Consider the following 27470-nt stretch of genomic DNA (forward strand, 5'->3'; position numbering starts at 1 on the left):
TATTTTAATGTCTGAAAGCTTGTGCCTCATAACTAACAACCCCCATGCAAATATGCTTCAATTAGTGCACACAATGCACTTTCACAACATTACATCTATTAGTAGTCTTATCTGCAGCTTCTAATTAACACTTAGGCAATTACTCATTAACACAAACTCAGAAACACAGGAGTCTAACCAGTTGTCAGATGTTAACAATCCCAGTTATTCTTATGTGTACAGTAAGTGGGTGCTGGAAGTTGTTGGACAGTAAGCATTTAAAGAAACAAACACCCACATACTAATCCTTTTGTGGTCACAACATTTTTCCTTTTGATTTATAATTATGCAGTGAAATAAATTCACAACACGTTTACTAATTTAGACATGGAAATCTGGAGCTCTGACCACAATATGAGTTTTAAAAGGTATTTTCTTTACTGTTTCAGAAGTGTTCTCCAGAAGGTTACCGGTTCGAATCCCTGTCACTGCCAAAAGAGATCCTACTCTGCTGGGCCCTTGAGCAAGACTCAATGGCTCTGTACAATGGCTGACCCTGTGCTCTGACCCCAAGGGATATGTGAAAACTAACAAATTCCTAATACAAGAAATTGTATAAGGCAAAATAAAGAACACACACAAAAAAAGTAATTTAGCCATCTATTTTTTGAACTATTAAGTGTCACAGGCAGCATAATTTAGTAAAAGACAGGAGCCAAGTTTCAATGACATTCCTTCTCACCATAACACTTTGATGCACACACCCAACCATATTTCTGGATGCTCTTAGTCTTCCTAACACAGCATGTGGGGGACAGAATGGGAGCATCTGGAGAAAAAAATCCATACAGACAAGGTGCAAGCTACTCACATACAGTAACCGTTAATACCCAACATACTTAAACAGTATATATACCAAACATTATATTTTTTACAATAGCATTCTGTTTGAGAAGATAAAAAAAACATGATGGAGAGTGGGTAAATAATAAATGACAAAATGTCTAAGGTTCAAATAGGCTCTTATTTCTCTTTACAGTAAGGAGTGATTTACTGAACATTCATTTGGGGGTAGAGCACCATGTCTGAAAACAATGTTATACTACGCTGGTGTACTCCACAGTTGGCACATCTGAGATATAGGCTATCCTAAGAAAGAAGAGAAAAGGAAGGAAGCACCAGCATCTGAAATTGTACCTGCAAAATGAATTACACCAAAAGGAAGCATTTCTGAGCGCCAGTCAACCTTAAGTGCAATGTGGGAGAACATTAGACTATCCAAAGAAATATCCTATGGCTACAAGTAGGACATATGAAGATCCCTATAGGCTGTGCCTAGGCCTCTGGACCTCTGAACTAGCTCAATATGTGTGCATATATTTATTTGGCATATATTTTTCCTTTCATCAATTTTCTAGGCCTGTTTTTTCCATTGTTAGATCACTACAAGCTAGAATCTCTCATCATAAATATAAATATAAAGGAAGAACAAACTGTTACAGAAACGGGAGCCCTACCAACTTTTTGTGTTCAAGGATGTAATAAATGTACAGGCAAATACAAGTATACCTATGATCTGCTTCACTTTTTTATTGCATAATCTCCTGCTCCTTTTCTAGTCAGATTAATATTACATGCTCCCAATCCTATACCCACTATCTCTCTGAATTATAAACCCAAACTATGTTTATGTACCAAGTCACTGCCTTTGACAGATACCACGCCACTATCCCCATTCTACATTATCCATCCATCCATTATCCAACCCGCTATATCCTAACTACAGGGTCACGGGGGTCTGCTGGAGCCAATCCCAGCCAACACAGGGCGCAAGGCAGGAAACAAACCCTGGGCAGGGCGCCAGCCCACCACAGGGCACACACACACACACACACACACACACCAAGCACACACTAGGGACAATTTAGAATTGCCAATGCACCTAACCTGCATGTCTTTGGACTGTGGGAGGAAACATCCTACATTATACCATACATATATACAGACATCTATTGTTTGTTGATGTAATTTAAAATGAAAAAACCTGTATATTGCAGCACAATGCATCATTAAATGCCACATACAAACCTCAAAACCACAAAGAGATAGTTAATCAATATTGTAGGTTTTTAATTTTTTGCCTAGGCTCCTGAGGGAAATAGGAGTTCCACAGTATTGATTCAGCATCTCTTCTTTACTATTGCACTACTAAAGTAATCTTTAGCTCTTTTCCTGGAGTTTGCCATAATAAATTCTTTGTTTTTTCAATTGACTGCATTTAAAAGCATTTCAAATACTCATCTGGGTGTTTTTTTAATGTCACATGGTGATTAATGTTCCTGATTTTGGTAAATTGTTAATGTGAAACTTTTAAACATTCAAGACAAGTCATTTCAAGGGTTGGTGGGATTTAAAGTAATTAAAGTAATAAAATTAGCTTACAATATGTCAGCCAGTCAACAATATAGAATAAAAAATCTGAAAGGTAGTACAGGCTTATAAGGATTTTAATTTATCAAGGAGAAAGTGCTGAGTCAGGGAAAGTGCCGCAAAAATATGTTATGCTTACATTCTGTTATTTAATTTACTCAGTACCACATACCTTTGAGAATATTATACACGGCTGTAATGCAGAGACTAGCAATCTGTAGCTTGACCTAATGCCAAATGCCTTAAATACATGAGTAGTAGCTAGCATCCCTCAAATAGTGAGGGTTTTCATTTGTGGCTATCCTCAATTGGCTCTCCTCTAGGCCATCAGGTTGTTACAGCTGTCCGTCTAATCAATGAAATGCAGGATTCCTGCCAAATGTCACTGAGCTTCACTGAGCTCAGAAATGCTGAGATTTGCGTTTGGCTTGTTCTTATATTTGGCGTTTATAGTGTTTTTAACACTTGAAAATGCAGGGATCTGTCTAAGACAAGGAGCAGGCAAACTCTCAAAAATGTTTCAGCAAAACTTTTCTAACAGCAAGTTCAGAGCATAGTTTTGCTAAAACATTAATTGCATTGTAGACAGGTTTTTGAGTCAATTTCTTAGAGGGATGCTTGAGGACATTAAGTATTTTGAAGGGCTAGTGTTATCTTCTTATATAATACGCTACTGTGGCTGTCCGTTTGTCTGTCCAGGATTTTAAATCACCTATAGCTTGCAAACCGTTTCACCTATTGACCTGAAATTTGGTACACATATACTACGTGATGTCTACTATCCGCTTTCAGGGTGATGACTGACCTCCAAAGTTATTCCTCTTTTTATTTTTATTTTATTTTGTTATAGAATCATCTCTCGGCAGCAGCCACAATGGCAGCCATGCGGCGCATGCGTACAAGCACCATTCTCATCCCTACCACCTTCGCCGTCACTTCCCCTACCTCTTCATATCTTAAATCATTCTTGAGGCAGATTGAAGACTTTAGTCCCAGCTTAAGTGAAACATTAAAGAAAACGTACTAAGTAATTTCAACACAAACACTGACTTAATCAGTTTTAACGCGAAAAGATGGAGACAAAAGAAGAAAAGAAGCAGGCCGCTAGGGTGGAGAAAAGAAGAGCTGCTCAGTAAGCAGCAAGTGCATCAACATCTGGGCAAACAAAGGCTAAACGTACAGAGAAAGAGTATTAAAATTATGAATGCTCAAGTCAAGTGTATTCATTGCACGTTATTATGTAGTGCGCTGTTACTGGTTTTTTTCATAATGCCTCTCCAGGAAACTTTCCAAAGGAATATGGGTATAGATTTTGTCATATAAGACTGTTCTTTGTATCTAATGGAAGGTACAGTTGTTATGGATAATGCTGGGGCTGAAGTTTTACTATAAAACCTGGAAGCTATTGTGCTCTGTTTTTTTCCTGTTGGTGGATATGTAGTCTTTACATAATGGAGAAACTTTCTGAATTTATTGTAACTAAATGGGAAGAATGAGTCTAAAGACAGTGGGAACAAATGCAAATTGACTTTTATTTTGAGACAAACCGAAAAACTGCTGTTCTCCAATGGCTACAGCAACTCCACAAATCTTGTCATTCCATTTACAGCACCACACACCTCTTTAGGCGTTACATACAAACAGGAAACAGTAGGGGCAGGACAACACCCTCTGTCCAATAAAGGAGACACGAAGCAGGGGAAACATATTATTCATCCGACGCACCAGCAAAATAACTCAGAACTATATCACAAGTAGAGCAGCCTAGTCAAGTGACACTGTTTATCTGCCACATTGTTAATTTTGTAAATTACAGTACAGTAAACAAGACTCATTCAATCAAAAATATAGTCAGTCTTACAATAATTTATGTTTAGTTTGCATAGCAATGTAATCAAAGAATGTAAAATGAAGCAGTTTCTTATAAATACTGAGACATCAAAGTGGCTTAAAGAGGCCCACCTTGTTTATTTATGTATGGAATTAATAAATTCTTGCCAAATTCTGGAAAAACTTTGGACTGCTCCTCTAAAAGAATTTTTTTCATATTTTAAGCAAAACTAGATATGTGAATAGCCTTTCACTAACTTATGAAAGATGGGTTAGCATTGTTCCAATTCAGTAAGATAAGTTGACACACAAGAAAGTAAGACATCAAAAAAGATTTTTCATTTTGATCCATCATGTGTTACTCTGAATAATGGAGGATCTAGATGGATCTGTCTAACATTTATAGTAAGATTATTTTCCCTATATGATCTAAGTGTATGGTATTTATAAAATATGTGGCCTAGAAGGATAGGTGCTTAAAATTCAGGTCTTGTCCTGGTTTATCTTTGAATAATTCTTGTCGAACTAAGTGTGCACAGTGTATCATTTATAACTAAAGTTCATCATGCTTTGCACTAGTTGATGTAGTGTGCATGTTGATGGTTGAGTTCCATTCATTATTGGATATTCTAATAAAAGTCCCTGCTCCTAATATTGCCTTACATCAGCCAGTGGCACACTCTTTAAAATAATTTGGTAGTGCCTGAGGATGCTACCTATGTCTTCATCATCACTAGATTGCATAGTTTCAACCATACAAATTGATGTAAGGTTAGAAATGTTCTCCAGGTTTCATTTAACAATGTTTCTAATTTAGGAAGAGTAAAAAAAGCGTTTCTGTCATTGGGCGAGAGCCATAGTTATTCAGTCAATTCACAGGCATATTGTCCAGAGATGAAGTAAAACTTAGGAAATTTGTGGCCATTGTGACATGCAATGGGCATAACTCTGGTGTGCTGAATGAAAAGATATTTTGCAATTAATAGTTATGAAAATACAATTTACAAAGTATTTCTCAGTAACACAATGGAAATTTTTGAGAATTAGTATCTAATTGGAAAAACTGATTTACAAACCATTTAGATTGTTTTATTAATACTACCTTAAGTATAGCAAACATTTAAAATATTGCAGGTGTGCTAATGGGAAAACATGGTACAAAATATAGACTATGGAAATTCATTCCTGGTTACCTTCACACTTTCAATAACTTCCACCAAAGTCAGTGAGCACACATATTCAAATTGCAATTCAATTCAATTAATTCTTACATAGCACTTATCACTGAGTGCAGGGATCAGCACTTGTATTGATTTACAATGACGGTAAACCTTGGAATATTTGCATGAATAAACACACATGCAAATGGTTAAAAATAACAACTTCATGATTTCATGTCACTTCAATATATGTAATGCACAGATTCTTAACACCGTACAAAAGTAAAACGCATGAAATAATGGGGGGAAACGTCATAGCATTATTTTGCACACTTCATGATGAAGATTGCCCTAATGAGGATTTATGACAATCAAACTTTCAACATGTCACAGCAATTTTCTTTATTGTGGGTTTCACAGAATATTAGAGTAATGAAAAGAAGGCTATTGTGCTTGCCTGAACAACAGATGTTTGCTTCAAATGAACCTATTTTGAGGAAATGCTGTCTGGAAGTCAACTGAAAAGGATTCAATTCCCAGAGGTCAAACTCTATTTTAACATGTTTCTGGGCTTTGTAAAATTTAGGGGCTCTTTTGTTTTTGTTATCTCCACATTTTTTTCAATCGGTTGGTTTCTTTTTCTTCAGATCAGTCAGAATAAAAGATATTGTTATACTTTAATAACGCTAATTAACCTTCACAGTTTCATTACTTTTCAAAACAACGTGGCATTGTTCTTGAAGGTTTTCATGTGTTACTACGTGAAAGTCTGGCAAACCCTAACAAGCTATATTGTAAATAGGAGGATCTCAGAATACACTTTGTTGAACAATCTGCATTGTATAAATGCTTTTATTTCTATAAATAATTTAAAACATAAAAACATAACAAATACATTGATTAAATTTACCCATAACCATTGACTGTTAAAAATATCATATACTGCTGCACAGTGAGAGGTACTGCAGTTAAAAGTATGGATTACAAAATAGTCTTTGGAGTTGTAGTAAATCTGTTACTACACACAACCATACATTATATAGACATGTTTTCAAAAACAGTAAAAAGATGTTTAAAAATGGTGTAAAGGATATTGGGCCACATAGCTCACAATGTGGAACCATAGTGAAAAACAGTTTTCAGGATTGTTGAGAAACAACTAAAAAAAGCATTGTTCAGTTTTGGTTTTCATATACTAATAAGGACATAACAGAGTCTAGAGGAGAACTGTGAATTTTCCAGGAATGGAAGGTATAAGCATGAAAGATACATAGAAGAAGCAAATTATAGCAGCTGAAGCAGATGGAGATGTAGGGGACACATCAAGGAAGAATTCAAAATCATGAATTATAGAAGAGCTACCTGCTACTTGGTAATGGATAAAGAAGCATCAGAGAATGGATGAATGAATAAATGAGACAGATGACAGCTGTTATTTTAATATCAATTCATCCACAAGGACATGCAGATACAGATGGAATTTGGTTAAGAGCAAATTTTTGTACAATTAAAAAAATATGCATTCACAATGTGGACAATTTAACAAGCAACTGCATTCTGCAAACCTTCCAGGCTCATCTGAGTATTTTATGTTGAATCAGAAAGTGTTAACATGCACTAGATAGATAGATAGATAGATAGATAGATAGATAGATAGATAGATAGATAGATAGATAGATAGATAGATAGATAGATAGATAGATAGATAGATAGATAGATAGATAGATAGATAGATAGATAGATAGATAGATAGATAGATAGATAGATAGATACTTTATTAATCCCAAGGGGAAATTCACATACTCCAGCAGCAGCATACTGATAAAGAACAATATTAAATTAAAGAGTGATAACAATGCCGGTAACAATGCAGGTATACAGACAGACAATAACTTTGTATAGTTTTAACATTTACCCCGAATATCCCCCCAGGGGTTGAATTGAAGAGTCACATAGTGTGGGGGAGGAACAATCTCCTCAGTCTGTCAGTGGAGCAGGACATTGACAACAGTCTGTCTGCTGAAGCTGCTTCTCTGTCTGGAGATGACACTGTTTAGTGGATGCAGTGGACTATTGACTATCACTATTGAACTATAAACTGAATTTTTGTCCATACATTTTATTACAAGTCTTATTTTATTCATTAATAAACGTTTACAATGCTTTACAATGAATGACAAGTTTTAAATTTAAATCAAGTCCACAAAAAATTAATAAATGATTTGTAAAGATGTATAGGAAGCATTATATAATGTTCATTATTGACTTATTAATGAAGGTTATTGTACAATTACCTTTTAATGACATTTATAACTGTTTAAATGTACATTAACTAATAATTTAATGTATGTTAATGACTTATTAATGAAAGTTATTTTAAAGTGATATTTCTAATTTTCCTGTGTTTAGCAATTACTGCTCTATATTCTGATATATAAATAAAAACACATGATAAGTAACACTTTAATACTTTAAAATATTAGTATAAACACAATAATCACGGACTATCTGCAATTTATATAAAAACATCCATCCATCCATTTTCCAACCCGCTGAATCCGAACACAGGGTCACGGGGGTCTGCTGGAGCCAATCCCAGCCAACACAGGGCACAAGGCAGGGAACCAATCCCAGGCAGGGTGCCAACCCACCGCAGGACACACACAAACACACCCACACATCAAGCACACACTAGGGCCAATTTAGAATCACCAATCCACCTAACCTGCATGTCTTTGGACTGTGGGAGGAAACCGGAGCGCCCGGAGGAAACCCACGCAGACACGGGGAGAACATGCAAACTCCACGCAGGGTGGACCCGGGAAGCGAACCCGGGTCTCCTAACTGCGAGGCAACAGCGCTACCACTGCGCCACCGTGCCGCCCTATATAAAAACACCTGTTTCAAATTTCATCACAAAAATTAAGTAACCAGAATTGAGCACAGCATACACAGTAAAGAGATTTTCCAGAACAGCTTAGACACCTCTTTGAAAATCAAAAAGACAAAATGCTGCTCATTCAACTCATATTGCTCTATAACTTCTTTTAAAACGTACACATTTTATTTTATATAGCTAGTCTATTTTTAACTTGTAATTTTTTTATTTTTTTTTTAGCTTTATTGGATCTAGGCTGAGTGACTTGTTTTTCTCGTCATACACATTTCATTGTATGTTGACCCTGTGTTAACCTATATATGACAAATAAACCTAAACCTGAAACCTGGAGACTGAGAGGGATGGAAATGAGCTACACGTACAGAACAGAGGAAAAGAGCAGGAAAAAAAGAAGTTAAGAGACACCAGAGAACATCTTTACCTTCAACCAGTCAAGACATTGCTAGTAAAATAATGCATGAATGTCAAATTCAATAAATATAAGAGATACATTATTTACTATATGATAAAACACTAAGGTTTGTGTGTCTGGTCCCTAAGAGCAATCTAATTGGACAGTTTGCCTTTGATGTGATTGGTCTCTGATGAAGAAGGAAGGAAGTGCAAGTACGAGGTACACCCCAAGAGAGTTGCCTTCAAAGATGGCAAGTATAAAATTGAAGAGGAGGCAAGAAAAGACACTTCAAAAACGATGACAAAATCTAACAAGCAGGCTATACAGGAGCACGTTAGAGGGAGGGAATGCCGGCAAAGAGACGTTCAGATACATGCAGATACACTGAAAGTACACGTAGGGCAAGCCAATATATTTTAAAGTATTCTTTTATTTGTCTTTGACAGGTATCGTGACTAATTAAGTATAAAACAATGGGGTGTTTTTCAGTGACACTGTGATTACGAGTGTTGTCTCACCACTCCACAGCTCTGGGCCCCGATCCTGGGATCAGTATAGAATTTACACATTTTCTCTGTTCTGTGTGGATTTTCCTGCTACATCCCAAAGGTATGCACACTGTGTTGAGTGGCCCACATAAGTCAGCATGGGTGTGTGCATGAGTGTCCCCTATCACGGATTAGCAACATATCCAGAGCTGGTTCCTGTCTTGTAAAGATTGTTGTTAAGATTAGTAGCTGATCCCAGTATGTCTGAACTGGATCAGCAGTTTAAAAATAAATGTATGAAAATAACCTTTTTTAATAGTGAAGCAATTGTTTTATTACAGCTTTATATGTTTTACTTTTACCCTACAGTAGCAATTAGTTTCTCTTAAGCATGCAATTTCCACAATTTTCTGTTACTCCCACTTTAATCAAGTCAGAATAACCAGACCTTACCATTTCAGCAGCATAATTAAAAATGATAAAGAAAACAATTCTTAGAATAGTAAATTAAAGTCAAGTCAGTTCAACCCAGTTTATTAGTATTAGCATTTCTCATAATACAGTTACTCAAAATAACTCAAAATTAAGAACACACAGTTTCACAGAAACTTAAAAAAAAAAAAATGTATGTGTCAGAATACGTTGCTGGTCAAGTTGTACCTGAGAAAAAGACATTCGATACTGGAGAAGAGGTTAGAGAAAGCAACACTTGTGAACCATACAAAACAAATGTTTGGAAGACCTCTCCTAGCAGAACAAGCAGACTAGTCAAATGCTTGTTATTCCCCCATTAAATTGTGAGAACTATGGTATTAAATATGGGTGCCAAAGGTGATTTAATAGCTATTACCACTTCAGTTTGACATAAATGTGAGGGTTACAACAGGGTTGCTTAATAATTTTCTTTTAGAATTTTTAATTAAAGCGATTTATTGTGTAATGTATTGTTAGGGTTAGGTTTTATTCTTGTGAAAATATTACAAAGACAATTCATTAAGTCCTACAGACCTCATATTTAGTACATGAAAGTCATTTAGGAGGCTTATGTTCTAAACGAAAATACAGATCCAGTACTGTGTATTGCCTAGGGTTCAAGAATAACTAGCTGCCAGATTATAAACTACAATGAAAAGTATGCATATTAGCCAACTGTTTGAACTTCCTAGTGGTGGTAGAACAGCAGGCCAAGAGTGCAAAAAAGGACGGGTCAGTAGATGGAATGAGAATTAATATATACAAAGGTCAAAACCAGAATGTCAATCGTTTTCTTTGTAAAAACCAAATGGCAACCAAAGATCTTAGAATGAAAAACACAGCTACAAGATTGCCTGCCCTAAATCAAAACCTGAAATACTTAGAATGGTTAGAAATCAAAAGCTTGAATGATGACTTATGGAAGCCACCGAGTTATACATCATTACACTAATGATGTCAACACTCCTGGCAACTGTGCAATGTGTTATGATAATGGGATCACAATATAGCAGTACCCACAATGAAAACAAAATGGATTTGCAGTAATTTTCAAAGCAAATAACACCTTAAACATTTAGACATTCACAATTTCTGTCACAATTCACTTCTCCTAATCTTTCTTGTGGGTTTCAGACTGGGAATCTCAGCAGAGTCCTGGGGAACAGATAAGGAACTTCTGATGCCTCACAGCCTGTCCTTTTCTCTTCCCTGATACAGTGACAGGACAGCACACCCAGTCAGGTCAGAAGTCATGAAACCAAGTAACACCCAGTGATCACCTCAGTATTGAAACAGGCCAGACTTCTTTCAGTGATGTAACCCCAGTAACCAGAGGAACCTGAAGTAGTTCACTGTTAGCTGTCAAGGAAAAAGGGGCTCCAACCAGAAAAGGTTGTACATTTTATATTGTACTGACTAAAGGAGCAGCATCACAAAGAAGCCCTGCCTGGAGAAAAACATGTGCCCTGGTTTTGCTGAATGGGCAGACACAGTGTGATCAGCAGGGAAGTGGAAGCAGGTTCACTGAAGGAATGGTTGGACTTGAATTATTCTCATTGAAAGAATCCATTTGCAAGTAATAAAAGCCTTTTTTTCTTTAGAAAACATGTAATGGCTCAAGTGTGACTATCTCCCTCTGGGGGATCAGGTGCCCTCCACGTTGCACACAACAACAAGTAAACAGAAAGACAAATACTGTAGAAGACAACAAATAATAAAGATGTGGGTGCCATTGTCGATTCTGCAAAACAGCATTTTATCTAAGCTCTGAACCCTTGTTCAAGGTATGCCCCCCCCCTTAATCTTCAGTTTTACTGGAATGGATTCTGGGTCTCTGTAATCCTATATCGGATAAAGCGTATTTTAAAAATGGAAGGTTGGCTGGATAAAATAGAAATCGCTTTGCTGTTAAATCCCTAATATCTTCTCTATCTCTTATTTGTATTTATGCTTCCTCTGAAATGTGATCTCTTGCTTTTGTCTTCTGGTCCAAATGCTACTCCCCAATGGGAATCAACATTTTAATTTCACATTTCGGGAATTATACATTGCCTCAGAAGAATTTGGAGGCATTTCAGTTCAAAAACAGCATTTTCATTCATGTCAACTAAGTATCATGTATAGGGGAGCGGATATAGAATACACACAAGTGAAGGTCCTTAAACCCTTCTCTCTGGATGCATCTACTATGTGTGAAACTTTATTCCCATCCAAAATTATTGTATTGGACTTCACTGGACTGAACAGAATGTACACTCACTTCCAGGACCACATTTACTGGGAAATGGACTACTGTCCCATTAGCAAAGTACTTCAATGATAAGTACCAGAGACCCTTCCCTCTTTATCCAAGCAACATAGTATAGTATGTTTTCTGCTGCATGCGTTTCATAATACTGAAAACATTTGCAGATATATGCAGCACCTAAATGAAAAATATTCCAGACTACAGTTTGTCATAACTTATATTACACAACTCTTCAATCAAGGCAGACGTAGATGCTCTGTGTCCTCTGTGGGAATGCAATGGATCTGCTACATTACAACAGACAGACAGTCTGAGATTTGATATGACAATCATGTTTGCTTCATAAATCCACAGCCAGAAACATAGGGAGTGAAGTAGTATATACTGTACTAATAAGCATTAAACATGCAACAAGAAATGTCCGTTACACTTTCATTGCATAATCCAAAAAGTATTCACCATTTGCTGTCTTTCGCTCTCTTCCCTGTTTCTACTAACAAGAATTAACAGACTTGAAAATGATAGATCAACCTATATATTCATACTGTACATACAGTTAAATCCATATACATGTCAAATGGCACCCTTAGCCATCATGGTCGCTGGGCACAACATGAATACCCTTCCTCAGTAGATGGTTACCCATTAAGATTTAAATGTCAGGCAATTTTCCCCACAACTCTGTTGAACAGAAGAAGCTGCTCAAATATCTGGTGAGATCTCTACAAGAAAACACACACTGTAAAACAATGCCAGCATTTCACAGGAACTAACTGTAATTTTTCACAATAAAATACTGTATTGAAAAATGTACTGTGTAATCACAACAGGCAAAGCCGCCTTTTGTCTCCAGACAGCTAATTACTATAAGATTGCTTTTGATTTGGGCTGATCCGTGTTGCATTTTGGGACATTTTCAGTTAATGCATTTTCATACTGGTTCACATATATGTGTGGTGAAATGACAGTTAAAAGTGACATTCTAGCTACAGGGACACAGATGGAAACTTGTTTCATATTGTACAAACATTACAAAGTTTTTATTCACACAGAGAACCACAGGCACAAAGAATAAGTGACCAAGTAGTGAGGTGGACTTAAGGACTTTAGGTCCCTTCAAAACTCACCTTGATCTAAATTTTGTGGAAAATAAGCAAATACACTAAAACAATCCTGTGAAAATACATTACATTAACTGTGTATTTCCACAGTCAAAAAACTATAACACAAAAAATGGTTAAAACAATGATTTTAAAAGATAATTGCATGTAAACCTACATTTTAGTAATGTTTTCACTGTCAGTTTCAAGTAATTGTTTCAATGTGCAGGACTATTTTTATTGCTGTATTGCTGTAAAGTCACAATGGCACGGAAAACTAAATTTGCATAAAGTTAATATATTTGCATAAGGACCACCCCCTTTGCAGCAGCACTGTAAATTGTTCCTGATGACTCCTACAGCTTTGCACTGTGAAAAACAAAAACTTTCAGATGTGTTGAAGATTGTTTGTGGTTATGGAAGCTGATTAATGTTGCTTTTTGATAAACTGGGGAATCTGTAACACACGCAACATCACAAAAGCAACCTTTCCTTTTCCACCACACAACATAAAATAATTCTATGAAACAATGATAAAAATGAGTCTATTTGGCAAATGTGTATTATTATTATTATTATTTTTAAATGACTTGGTAGCTGAATTGCGAGTAATTTAACTGTTAGGTTATGTACATTTTTATAACATCTTTTAACTGAAATTGTTTTTGTAAATTTACAGTAAATTTCTGGCTACTGAATTGTAGAACTCTTACATTTAAAATGTAAAAAATTGGGAAATTACCGAAATTTAACAGCTGCATACCACTACATCACATTAATTTTGTGGTCACTGTATACTATTGTATTTTTGTTGTAATATACAGTAATATGATACAGTAAAATACTGTGAAAGTAATGCAGTTATCAGCCAGTAACATTACGGTAATACACAGTATATTTTTTTAGAGTAAAAATCCAGTTACTTTTTATTTACTTTACACAGTAAGTATTTTAAACTGTATTTGTTTACCAAAAAGGTCATTCTTCTCAGTTCAGTTAAAATAGATATATAGTATTTCACAATGAGAGGCTTCATATGTGCCATTATATGCCAGAATACAGTATAAACTTTATTATAACCATGACACTAAATTGTCTTATGTATGTACATTTATGTTTAATCATTTACTATATAAAAACATAATGAAATACGAAAATCTTTTTGACTTGGAACAGCTTTCACAAATTAGCAGTTTAATGCAGATTATGTAAGAGAAATAGCAGTCAAACAACATCATCAATATGTTATACATATAGATGCTGAATGCCCATATCTGTAGCACTGAAACAGCCAAGGTCGATGATAAAGGTTTAATGTGATGTTTTATGGCATCAGCCCAAAAGAGTACTATTGCTGAAGCATACTTGACAAAGTTAAACTGACTTCCTGTCCCTTTGACTACATAGTAAATTCCTTTAGATTCTCAGCCCCATCAAAACTGAAAAAATTGAATAAATAAAAAGTAACTGTATTAGCTACAACTCCTCAAGTTTTGCAGTCACTTACTAAGTATCTAAAGAGCTGGGGATGAAAACAAAATCATGCAGCTAAATCTAATGATTCAGGCTGGGAAGATTTCCATTGGATCTGTTATTGAAGGTTGAATGTTTTTGTTTATATTTTCAAGAAGCTAAATTGAAAACCAATAAACCAAACAATTTACTGTGTATACCTTATAGTGTGAGAACAATTACAGAATTTAGCAAATTGCTTTACACCACAAATATAAATACACTGAAGTGTTATAGTGACAAGTAACATTTCAGCTTTATGTTACTTAAAATAAATATCTGCTGATAAAATAAAGAATCCAAAAAAGCTTTTGGAGTAAAAATATCATCTGTGCTCAGCTCAATGGAATACTTAAAATGTAGGCTTATAACTTTGCTGATCAGTAACATTTGAAATAACAATACTGAAAGCGTTGATGACCTATGTGTTATAGAAAATCTCTGGATACAAATACTAATGATATTTATCAATATTTTTAGGAACAAATTAATAATGTGTGTTGAATAACACTTGTTAATAAACAGTTAGAAATGTCTGTATGTGTGTCTGGTCCCTCCGAGCAATCTAAGTGATCAGTTTCAGTTTCGTTTAATTGGTCCATTTGGCTGTTGTTGCTCAGTCAAACACAATCAGTATAGAAAACGCTGGGCAAGACAGGTTAATACACACAACTATTCCGAGAAAAGAATGATAAGAGTCACATTCAAACTTGATAAGTATTCACAGTAATACAATGATGTCTTCACATTGGGTAATGCGACAAAAAGCAAAGTAGCCAAGCAATGTGCCCCAAAATGACAGTCTGAGAAGCACATTTTACAGGAAAGCGATCGAGAGGGGAAGTGTCAGGCAAGAGAGGTTGAGACACACAAGGATACTGAAGAAAAGTGGAGGATGAACGCTGACAGTATATTTAAGGCAAGAGAGAGCAAATATTTTTTTATTTATCCTATTACCTGTCTTTGACTGATAATGTAACTAGTCTATTATAAGCTTATACACCTGCAGAAACATTGTTATAACCAAAAACAGTAGCCCAATTTGCATGGGAAGTTAGAACAGTCTGTTATCCAAATGATTACGTGTACATGTCCCTTATGCTGACAATGGTTACCAGAGGAACACTTATACAACTTTTAATAAAAGGCAATCATTTTTGATTTCAGAATCTTTCTATTACTATCTACTACTGTGGCACACTACAAATATCTTGACAATTTGTTTATTATATGCACAGATATTAATCTGTACTTAATAAGGCATCATAACCCAATAACTTACTCCTCACACACATTGCAACTGTTATGACTTTCTTCTCGCAGCTGAAAATTGTATCTGCACTGGCATCAGACTCGAGTAGCCTGTTCTGTTGTGGATATCTTTAGCAATGAATCCTAACCCAGCCTTTGGACTGACAACCATTGGATTCACACATGCAGACAATGCGTACCATGGTGGAATCTGAATAACAGCACATTATGGTTTGATGTGTTGTTGCTTTAAATATTTGGTTATATTTATTGCTTAGGATAATTCCAAACACAGTAATTCTTCCAGGACATTCTGTTACATATCATATATTCTCTTGTGGCATTCCTGTTTAGGGCAAATTTTTAACATGGCAATGACCACTCACACGCTCACAATTCTCATCTCTAGACAATGGTCATGTGCTGTTGGCAATGTACCCTATTCTTAAGAGAGTTTGCACATGATATTTTATAATAGCAGACAAAGTCAGAACCATGAGTCTTTGCTTCCGTCTTGTGCTAGTTTATCAGTGTTTGAATGGATGTGCCACAGAAAACATTTACCATCTATACAATTCTTTGCTACGGCACAGTCACTTATGGGTTTGGATGATTTAACCTCAAGAGTAATAACAATCAACCCATTCTGGATTAATACATTTTTCCTTAGCATTCATTTCTTACCCATGTGACCAGTTATTAATGCTGGTTTTCATACACATTTTATTTATTTTTTGCTTTATTGTCTCAGTGTGTAATTAGCGTTTCAATATGTGTAAATTTATTTTAAGTAAAAATAACATTTCCTCTGATATGAGAAAAAGTCATAAGTATGAGATATAATTAGATTAGGTGTCAAGTAAACACAAAAAAAGCTAAACAAAAATAAAAATAAAATACTAAGTACTTTATATTCTATGTCGATACAAAGGATTTCCAAGGTCAGACATGACTGCTCATCTATAAGAGAAGCAGGGAATACTCTGAATGAACTTCAGGATTGCACGATATCAGCAACACATGCTCATTGTTATAATGCCTTCATGCTGAACAGCATATACATTATATTGTAATATGTAGGATAGAATTGACCCCAGTATTCAAATTCGATGTATTTCAGAAAATGTTTTTATTCAAAAATGCACAAACTTTAATTTTAGGAACTGAGTAAGATCACACGGAATGTAACCAATTTGATCCTGTTACTATACACAGTAGGAACAAAATGCTTGCAGAATAGTATTCAACAGACATCTGTGATGTGAAGCAACAGATTTAAATTCACCATTCAAATGATTGTCTAATTTAGTATAATGTCATATTAAGCACTTTCAGGTACTTACATACAATACCATGCTGCTCTAGCAAGCCACAAAACTACAACCGAATTAGGTGAGTTAGGAAATCAGTTAATAGCTGCATGGTGTTGCTTCTTAGCCTGTTTTTTGTTTTGTGTAGAGATGAGCTATACATCTCTGTAACACAGACTGGATTGCACAATAACATACTGTACATAGCATACAGGCTTGGGTAGATTTGTGGCAGATGAAATTTAATGTGAGTAAATGTAAAGTATTACACATTGGAAGTAAAAATGTTAGGTTTGAATACACAATGGGTGGTCGGAAAGTCGAGAGTACACCTAATGAGAAAGATTTAGGAGTCATAGTGGACTCTAAGCTATTGACTTCCAGACAGTGTTCAGAAGCCATTAAGAAGGCAAACAGAATGTTAGGTTATATAGCGCCTTGATGTGTGGAGTACAAGGCCAAGGAGGTTATGCTCAACCTTTATAATGCACTGGTGAGGCCTTATCTGGAGTACTGTGTCCAGTTTTGGTCTCCAGGCTACAAAAAAGACATAGCAGCGCAGGAAATGGTCCAGAGAAATGCAACTAGACTGATTCCAGGGCTGCAGGGGATGAATTATGAGGAAAGATTAAAAGAGCTGAGCCTATACAGTTTAAGCAAAAGAAGATTAAGAGGTGACATGATTGAAGTGTTTAAAATTATGAAGGAAATTAGTACAGTGAATCGAGACTGTTATTTTAAAATGAGTTCATCAAGAACACGGGGACACAGTTGGAAACTTGTTAGGGGTAAATTTCGCACAAACATTAGGAAGTTTTTCTTTCGACAAGAAAGAATAGACACTTGGAATAAGCTACCAAGTAGTGTGGTAGACGGTAAGACTTTATGGACTTTCAAAACTCAACTTGATGTTTTTTTGGAAGAAATAAGTGGGTAGGACTGGTGAGATTTTTTGGGCTGAATGGCCTGTTCTCGTCTAGATTGTTGTAATGTTCTAATTACAATTTATAATACATCAATCAGTCAGTCTTAATTTTACACAGATGATCATATATAATGGGTGGGTAAAAATAAAAAAAGCTGGTCAAGACCCTATAAGAGATTTCTGCATCTTCAAGTAAATCTGAAATTACATGCCACTGTGTCTGTTTATTATGATAACCTGTTGTATCTCATGATTTCCATACTCCTACATCTAGAAAAAGATGCATGTATTTAAAAACAGACAAACACATTTTACTGCACAGTAAAAGCATCTACTACTCTTTGCCAGTGCAGGTTTTATGTGTAAATTGTGTTATTCAGAAAGGTATTTGATTGTAGCATTCAAATGGAAGGAACATCACTGGACAGAAGGCCCATCCACAGTAAGGCACAGCCATGCGCACACCTACACTCAGTCATACTTGGACAATATTGAAAGGACAATTAACCTAAGATGCATGAGTTTGGGATTTGGAAGGAAACCAAAATATGGGGAGAAAACCTATACAAACACTGGGAGAATGTGCAAATACAGTACCACAGAATTAGAAACTGGACCAGGAATCTGATGTCTGGAATTGTTGTGTAACAGAGCTAACCACTGTACCACCATACGGTCTTATTTATGAATGAAAGTGTGCTTTCTGTATACTTCATTAATCACTTAGAATCTCTAAGGTCAGAATTCTTTAGGTTAAAAAGTAAAATGTAATGAATTGTTCTCATCTTTGACATGTAATACTTCTGCTGCTTATGTGATGAATCTATTTGCCTGGTTGTACTTCATCATTAATTGTGTAGATTTTTCCAATTAGGTGTCTGGGTGTCACTCTCAGGGTTCTGCACAATGCACTACTGCTTATGGAAGTTAATGTGCAAAGTCTGTGTTCATAACGTGATAAAAAACTGCTAAAATAATTACAGTACATATGAGTGGATCAACCCATTTGTCATGTCCATCCAGGAGATATAGTAGATAGTTGAGCAGATGTCATTTTGCTTGGCTTTTCTCTCCACACATTAAATGTAATTTTTAATCATTTTTATGTTTATGTTTTCACAGAGTTCAACTATTGAGAAACACACACACATAATGAGCCGCCTGAAAGTCTGTAGGAAGTTTATCTAATGTTGTTTATTCCAAAGCTTTCTTTGAAGGCAGACTGGAAAGGAATTAAATCACACTGAGCTCAGACAGCACAAATCTATCAGCTGATTGGCTGCCGATTAAACCTGAAAACTATCAGCCACCAGCTACTGTGCAGTGTGTATGGCATGGTGAATTGTATTGCTGAAAGATTCCAATTAGTTTAAGCAAAAAAGCTAAAACTGTGCTATATTCTTTTTAAGGAGTTAAAAGCATGGGGTAAAATGTGAAGACATTTAAGGTGCATGATGATGTGTTTTCATTTCAACCTCTAGACGAAATTAGAAATATATGCAGCTCTGGGCAATTTCCGAGATTGCTATGCTGTTCAAGAATTTGTAATTTTCTCCAGGCTTTCTTTATAAGCCATTCACATATACTGTATTTTAGGTGTGATTATGGAAAGCACAGCCTTATCTTTTTTTGCAAAGCAGTGGATTCAGACGCACAGTAGCTCAGCCTGCTCAAGTCGTCAGCATTTTTATTATAGGTGTAGCTAAGTATAAAGTTTTTCATGATTCTATATTTTTGTATTTCTATGGTCAAAATGTTTACAGTCACAAAGGTAGGTAAAAAGCAATTAATATAAGCTTAAAGGAAACCTAGAAATTAAAACATCTTGAATATTATATGCTTAGTAAAGCTGAATGCTCTTCAAGTGCATTTATATATTTGAAGCTTTAATTTATGAAAACCGTAAGAGGATGTCCAGATAAGATGTTGTCAAGACAAATAACACCATCAGGTGGCACAGGGCATAGCTGAACTCCACAAAACTCCTCCACCTACAGAGGGAGACACTGGCAGCAGGGTACATCCAACAGAAGCCAGTACAGGAATATAAGAACGCTAGCGGACGCCCGCCGTAACATACGGCGGTGTAAGAATAGGAACGGAAAATGGTGGGAAAGGAATTCAGAAATCAATTAGAAATAAATACTTCTTGAAAGACGCAGTGTGCATGTAGAATTTCCGGCCAAGTAGGATTACATGTGAAAATGATAAATAAATCAGGCTTTCCGAATTTATGTACTATGGCCATGGCATCCTGATAGTTTTGTTGCATGTATCTTGGACTTCCTGGAAATGTGGATGGTAATATGATAATTTTGCCTACATGTACATTGTTATTTTCAGCGTTTACTTGCAGTGCGTCTGTATTCAAACATTGCATTGTTCCACGCGTAGATCTTGTTGATGTAATCTGAGATAGTTGAGACACGTGCCCTCTGTTTTAACATACACATCTACGATGTACTGTTGGAATAGTTTGCCGCTGGAGTGCAAAATACTAAATGTATTCCTCATTGCTAATCTGTGCGTGTAAAATTGGCATTGAGTAAGCCTTATTCGCTTTGCGGTTCTTTTATCGGGCACATGTTGTAAATCTTTGTGCCAGCCAATGTCTCCATAAGAGAATAAAAGTGGGTAAACCATAGGATCGCAATTTATATTGAGCATGGAAATCTGTTTACAGGAGTTGCATATGGGATAGATGCAAATGTCCCTTCTCCAACGAAAATCACTGCAATGTCGGGGCATTGTATCGTCGTAAATCCTGCCCAGGGTTTTCCTTGAAAACCATTCATACAGATGCTGTTGGATTGGACTGAGCAATTTCATGCATGTGTTTGTATGATTTATTGAAGGGGTTGATGGTTCTGAGCATGGAATCCATCTGGAGAAGTACATTTTTGCTGCATGCAGAGTTTGCTTTATTTTGTAATGTTTGCTGTGTAAGAAGCTGTTGTAAAGACACAGGTGGCTTCTGCAAAGGTGGTAAAGCTACTTTACCATCATGGCAGCACCTTGAGTACTTGTTGGATGTATTGCGCTCAGCAGGCCAGTATAGTGCATGACATGGAGGAGGACGAATAGGAATCGAGAAATGCCGTGTTGGCTGTATGTGGGTGGGACCGGTTTTGAAGTGGAAGCAGGACGAACCAGAAGAGAAATATATATAAGAGATAAACACCGGCCTTTAATACTAAGCAAAGTACAGGCATATGCTATCCCCAGTAGTGGTGTTTGATCCTTCTTATAACATTGACTGCTTTCCAGATGACAGATATGCAGACATTCTAGGAACCATATTTGTCATATTTCTGATACCTTTTTTTAAAGATTTTCTTGAGCTGCTTATAAATACCTACTATTTCTTTAGATTAGTTTTTTTTTTTCAGCCACAATCGCTTTATTACACAAATTGGAGTCAATAATGCACTAGCCCAAAGAAAAAGCACAATACTAAATGCACCTTGGAGTGATGACAAAGCTCAACATGATTTAGAAATTTCATAAGAATAACAGGATATAAGCAAACTACAAGGATTGGGATGTGCAAAACAGTGCTAAGTAATATAAAAAAGTAAAAAAAAAGCAAATTATCTCTACATCTTTCATATAGAGGAGAAAGGAAATATCTGTCACTTACATTTGATATAATAATTGTACAAGTTACACCTCTATTAGCCTTCTTGCATACAGGACCGCCATGTTAAATAATGCCATCTGAAGCAAGGCACGATTTCCCCATATACTGTATATCCTTACTAAGAATGAGCTGATACACTTAGTGCACCTATATGTGTTTTGATGCACGGTGTATAATAAAACACTCCCACGATACAGTACATCCTTAGAACAGCAGGCAAAATTGTAAATACATAATATTTTTTGGGGAAAATGTGAAAACCATGAAAAACAGTACCTTAAAATCAATGCAAAACAAATATATAAATTCTTCACTGCTTCTGTTTGACCCAAATATATATTTTTACTGGGATTTGTGAAACTGTGGTTTTATGGCAAATCTGAATGCAAAACAAGACTCAGCTGTGTCACTCATCCTGCACACTTCTCTAAAAACCTTGACTGTTTCACACTGTCCTGCAAGCTATAAGGTGCCTTTCTTCTCTTTTAACTAAATACATTTAGTACAAACTTAAGTGACATTTAACAGGCATCACACCAGTGACTGACACCTTAATAGGCTTCCAGAAATTGCCATTTTCCAAAATGACAATTAACACATACACAATATGATCTGTGAAAATCTAGAGAAATGAGCGCAACTATCAGATACTGATATGAAGCTTTGACATGCACATGCCATGTTTTGATGCTATGATGTCTTGTTGCTTCACCCCACGCACTGGCCCTGCTTGCGTTTAATATCAGCTTGAATGGAAAACTTGAATTAGTTTTCCTGATATTAAATTTTGTCACCTATATATGGGAACAGTGTGGCTATTAGCTGACACAGTGATTTGACTTGATTTAATCCTGATCAAGATGAAGCCTTTTTCACAACTAAATGAGAGATAGGGCTCATCACATGGATGCAGATGGAGAAAGTTAGCAATTAAGGTCACTAGAATTCTCTCTTGTGAGTAGCCAGTATGATAAGAAGTGAATAAATGTGTCATTATAAATGATGTTTCAAAATACAGTTTTTTATCGTTGAAGGAACTCAAATTAAACAGTAGTGGTTATCACAAATAATTCCCACTAATGATACCAGCTCCTTTAATATTTGCATTGAATTGGTTAAAGAAACAGTTATATGCGTTTTCATTTTTGTGTGTTCTCAGTTTAAATATATCATCTAGTCATTGTCTGCGAAGAGTTTTGAAATTCTCTGATATCTGCATGGGCTTTTCTAAGGTTCTCCAGTCTTCCTCCCCATCTCGAAGCACATACATGTTAAGTTAATTTTAAATTGTACGCATGTGAGTGTGTGCATGAGTGTGATGAATTGTTTCCTAACTTGTGCCGAGACCTGCAGAACATGCTCCAGCCCCGACACACCTCTACAATGGAGTAATCAGGTCTGGGAATATACACAAATATTTTTGTAACGTTTGCGATAATTTATGTAATTATTTAAGCCTATTTTTAATTTTCAATTTGAGTAGTATTTTTCTATGAGAGTTCCTAACTAATATTTGGGTTTGTTAACTGTAATTTAAGTCATTTATGACATTCATCCATCAATCCATTTCTCAAACCCACTGATCCATAGCAGGGTCACGAGACAGCTGGAACCTATTCCAGCAATCAGCAGGCACAAGGAAGATACAACATATGGACAACCACTCCATCAGAGGACATTTAAGAAATCCTTCTCCATTTTTTATCACCAGAGACAACACCTGGACAGGGACCAGCCCATCAGAGGGCATTTACGATATCCTTCTCCATTTTAATCACCTACATATCAAATGATGGATCGACAAGAGTCAGAGTCTATTCTAGAAAAAATAAAACCTAGGCTAGGACATCCTAAATTGGAACAACACTCCCTCTACAGGAACTAAAAAAAAAAAAAAAACAGCGATAACATACAGTCACACTTTAGCAATTTGGAGCTGTCAGTCAGTTTAATAGCATGTTTGTGAGCCATTGCAGGAAACCAGAATCCCTGAAGGAAACTCACATATATATAGTATGAAAAGACATCTCAAGCTGGAAAAAATAGAGTCTCAAATCCTGTGAAGTCTGCCAATGTATTGTCCTAGCTAAAATATGATATACAGTATAAACATATTTACTATGAGAGTGAGTCAAGCGCTTGTGTATGATTATGATGTTTTAAGGGTGAATTACTCACATAAAGAACTTAACAAAAGCCTAATAATCCAATCATTAAACTAAACCTTTACCAAGTTTCTGTTCTTTCTTATTTCACGTAAAATATCTGATCAGAAACAAAGGGGCCATGCTAACCAGGCCTCGCAGTCATAAGCCACAAAGGAGCATATCCTCTAATTACATCATAAAAAGCATCTTCTCCCCAAAGAACAAGTCAATGCTGCAAAACCTTTAAATCCCTGGGGGAAGTTTTGCTTTCTTTGACACTTTACCAGTTAAGGATACCTAAAACCAGCCTTTCATAATGGGATATACCCTGTGAGACTTGAAACTGCATTATCCAATCGTAGTTGAGCAACCTTTCTCCTTATTGCTGTACCTCTGCCAGGTGAAGTCACTTTTCCCTAGGGGAGTGTTGCAATCAGTTTGTTGAAGAAACGAAAGTGCTCTGGTAGACAAATCAATGACAAGCAAAAGCAGGTTAGTCAGCACAGAGCTTCTAGACTGCTTGTTCATTACTTTCTATACATATTAAATCCTATTTGATATCAAGGTGATCTTTGAGGCCATATGTAGTGAAGTATACTATACTTCCAGAAAGTATGATTATTTTTGTTATCCTAAATGCAAATGACAGCTCATATACCAATTCAAACAAGCTGAGTTGCATAATTTTGTTTAATGTTTTGGATGCCCGAGTTATTCTAACACAGAAAACACCATCATATATATATATATATATATATATATATTTTTTTTTTTTTTTTTTACTTACACATAGCTTAACTCTCTGTATAGTAATAATGAATTCCTTTCAATCCAGTTTACTCCATTGCAATGGCTTGTCTTCTGCTTTCATAAATCCGTTCCCTTTTAATCTCCTTACTCAGCTGCTGGATAGCTGCAACCTCTTTAAAAATTCAGGATATCAGTGTAATTGTAAATTGATCTGTCTCCATGGCAAGAGGCCGGGGGCACTTTTTCTGTCCAGGAAAGCAACCAGTCTTGACTGGCCACTGCCTTCATCCATAAGATTAATACACATACAGTAAATGCTGGCACTACCAGTGCATTTAATGAGTTGTGTATAGTGGTATAGTTATAGTCCCAAGGGCAAGCATTGTTATTGCTTCCTAATCAAAATATTTTCTGGTGAATATCAAAGGGATGCTTTTTGTTACAATTTACTCAATACTGCATTCTCATTTTGATTGTCCAGCAAAGCAATTTACTTATTTTAATTAACAAATGCAAACAATGACCCTGTATTGCTTTTATTCATTTGCTAAATATTCAACCATAAAGACTGAGCGACTGCTTAAAAGCTATGCCAGTGTATACCGTATTATAAAACAGTCATACCTTTAAGCTTTTTTTCCCCAAGTTTCTTAATATTTTAAGTTTGACCTTTCTGTAGAAAAAATAAACCCTGACAAACAGATTGTTATCAAATCATAGGCATGACACTGTAAAGTGGAAAGACACTGGGATTGCCTTGTTCAGGTTGAACACACTGCATCCCACATTCGATATCAAGCTAATAAACATCTCAGGACAGTATGGCAAAATCAATAAATATATTAAACTAATGAACAAATGAGAAATGAATCACATTCAATAAGAATAAAGTTGCTCTGTTACAATAAACATATTTCATTAGAATGTCCGCATCAGTAGTACCATTTAATAAATTTAAGTAAGGAAAAGCTAATATCAACCTATTTAAGCTTTTCAGGAGAAAACTGTTCTAAAAAGTGTGAATTCTGCAAGAAAATAGTCACAGCATATACAGTACTGTATACCATTTGATTCTGAATTAGATTCACTTCAGTATTGCACCTTAATATTGTGTACCAAAATCACAAAAGTATAGATCTCCAGCTACTGACTGCTATCTTCATCATGTTTATGACAGCAGCACACTTGTCAAACATTTCAGCAATAGTCCGTTACACTAAGTACATGTCTATGGGACATCAGCTAGAAAAGTGGCTACTGCGGAGAATCTTACCCTGACCTTCTTTTAATCTTTAATGTAGCACAATGAATTGACCCAGTAACTTATAGTGTACATTGTTCTGCAAATACACACATTAATCTGCAGATAAATGCACTTTTAAGTCTTTTCTTGTGAAACTATCCTATAGAAGAGAAAGAAGAGGCTTACCTGTTTTCCAGACATACACTGATTTGGTGTCTTCTTCATTCTGAGCCTCAGCGTCCCAGATTCCTAACAACAGGAGCACAAGCATCCACAAACAAGGGGCTAAGAAAGCAGTCTCCCATGGACCACTGAGCATTGTAGCCCTTCTTCTTAAACCCATACCTTAAGCAGGATGATTTAATCCACAGGATAAAGGGCAAAAGCCTTGGATGAAAAGTGTTTGTCTTTAAGGGTGTTAGTATTCCTTCATGAATGGTGTCGGAAGGAGTCACCACCCTCAGCTTTATATTGTTGGTTGTCAGTAGAAAAGAATAAAACTGCCTAACACAAGGGAACAATAGAGCCTTTAGCCTTCACTGCTGCCAGCCCCTGCTTCGGCTGCTGTTGACGTTGCTCCTCTCTCTCCTCTATTCAGCACATAGTGACAGTTTTCCATCAGTCGGGAGAGACAGCTGTCCACAGGGGGCTACAACTGACTGAGCAGGTTATCTGACTCTAGGAGGTAGCAATAGTCATTTACACCAGCTGGAGAGAGAGGGAGAGAGAGGGAGAGCGAGTGAGCGAGAGAGAGAGAGAGAGAGAGAGAGAGAGAGAGAGACGGGAGGTGTTGGGGGAGCTGGGAGGAGAAAAGAAAAGATCCTGTAACACACTGCATTAGAAACACTGCTGAATGAGAATGCCGCACAAGCTATACAAGAGTAAAAGAAGAGAAAGGGAAAAAGTGGAGGCTGCCAAGAACCCGTAAGCTTATTCCTTTACACACAATTTGACCAAGTGCATCATATTTCCAATTGTTTCTGAAATTTCCAAACAGGAAGCAGCACAAAGTCGGCCACTTTTCGAAGAAAGACTCAGGAAGGGATTTGAGAGGTAAGGTAAGCTAATCAAATCACTGAGGGTTAGCTAGATCATTGTACATAACTGTTAGAATTTCCAAGCAAAAAAATCACTTTTGCTTTTGGCATAAATCTAGTGAAATAGTAATTAGTAGAGAAGTCACAGTTTATGAAGGAGCAATGGAATGAAATGCAGACTACTCACCCCATCCTGCCAGTGACACGTCCCCCAAATAAGACTTAGCATTGTCCCATCTATCACTTAATGACGCAGCCTTAACGAAGAAATCATTGGCACTTTTTTGTCAGTACCTAAAGGAGGAAAAATACATGGAAATGCTGTATTAGATTACTGGAGGCTTTAACCACAGAGAAATGTGTTTCTAACCAAAACACTCTATTGTACATTCACATTTGATTTGAGTCTTTTATTTTAAATAAAATATAATCCATACAGCAAAAAAAAAAAAAAAATCTAATCTTTCAAGGGACATGTAAGCAGGAAATTTTATAGCTGCACCTGCACTTCATGCATGCACAAAATGATACCGCCTCTATGACTGGAGGAAGGGAACATTGTGCCAGTAGTCTCCTGAGGGATGCTTGTTATTTGGTGAGGCCCGGCCTGAATCAACCTCTTTTGCATAAAGCGGATTAATAGAGAGGCTGAG

General features: G+C 36.2%; 1 protein-coding gene across 1 annotated transcript in view; it reads right to left on the minus strand.

The window, feature by feature from the left end:
• Positions 1-26873, minus strand: part of thsd7aa (thrombospondin, type I, domain containing 7Aa) — a 486116-nt gene extending 459243 nt beyond the window's left edge. The window contains exon 1 of the mRNA XM_028817154.2: positions 25967-26873. Coding sequence (XP_028672987.1) covers positions 25967-26123 — 157 coding nt within the window. The 5' untranslated portion in view covers positions 26124-26873. The remainder of the gene's footprint in view (positions 1-25966) is intronic.
• Positions 26874-27470: the final 597 nt, after the last annotated feature.

This window comes from Erpetoichthys calabaricus, chromosome 13 (assembly GCF_900747795.2).
Source record: "Erpetoichthys calabaricus chromosome 13, fErpCal1.3, whole genome shotgun sequence".
NCBI classification, from domain to species: domain Eukaryota; kingdom Metazoa; phylum Chordata; class Cladistia; order Polypteriformes; family Polypteridae; genus Erpetoichthys; species Erpetoichthys calabaricus.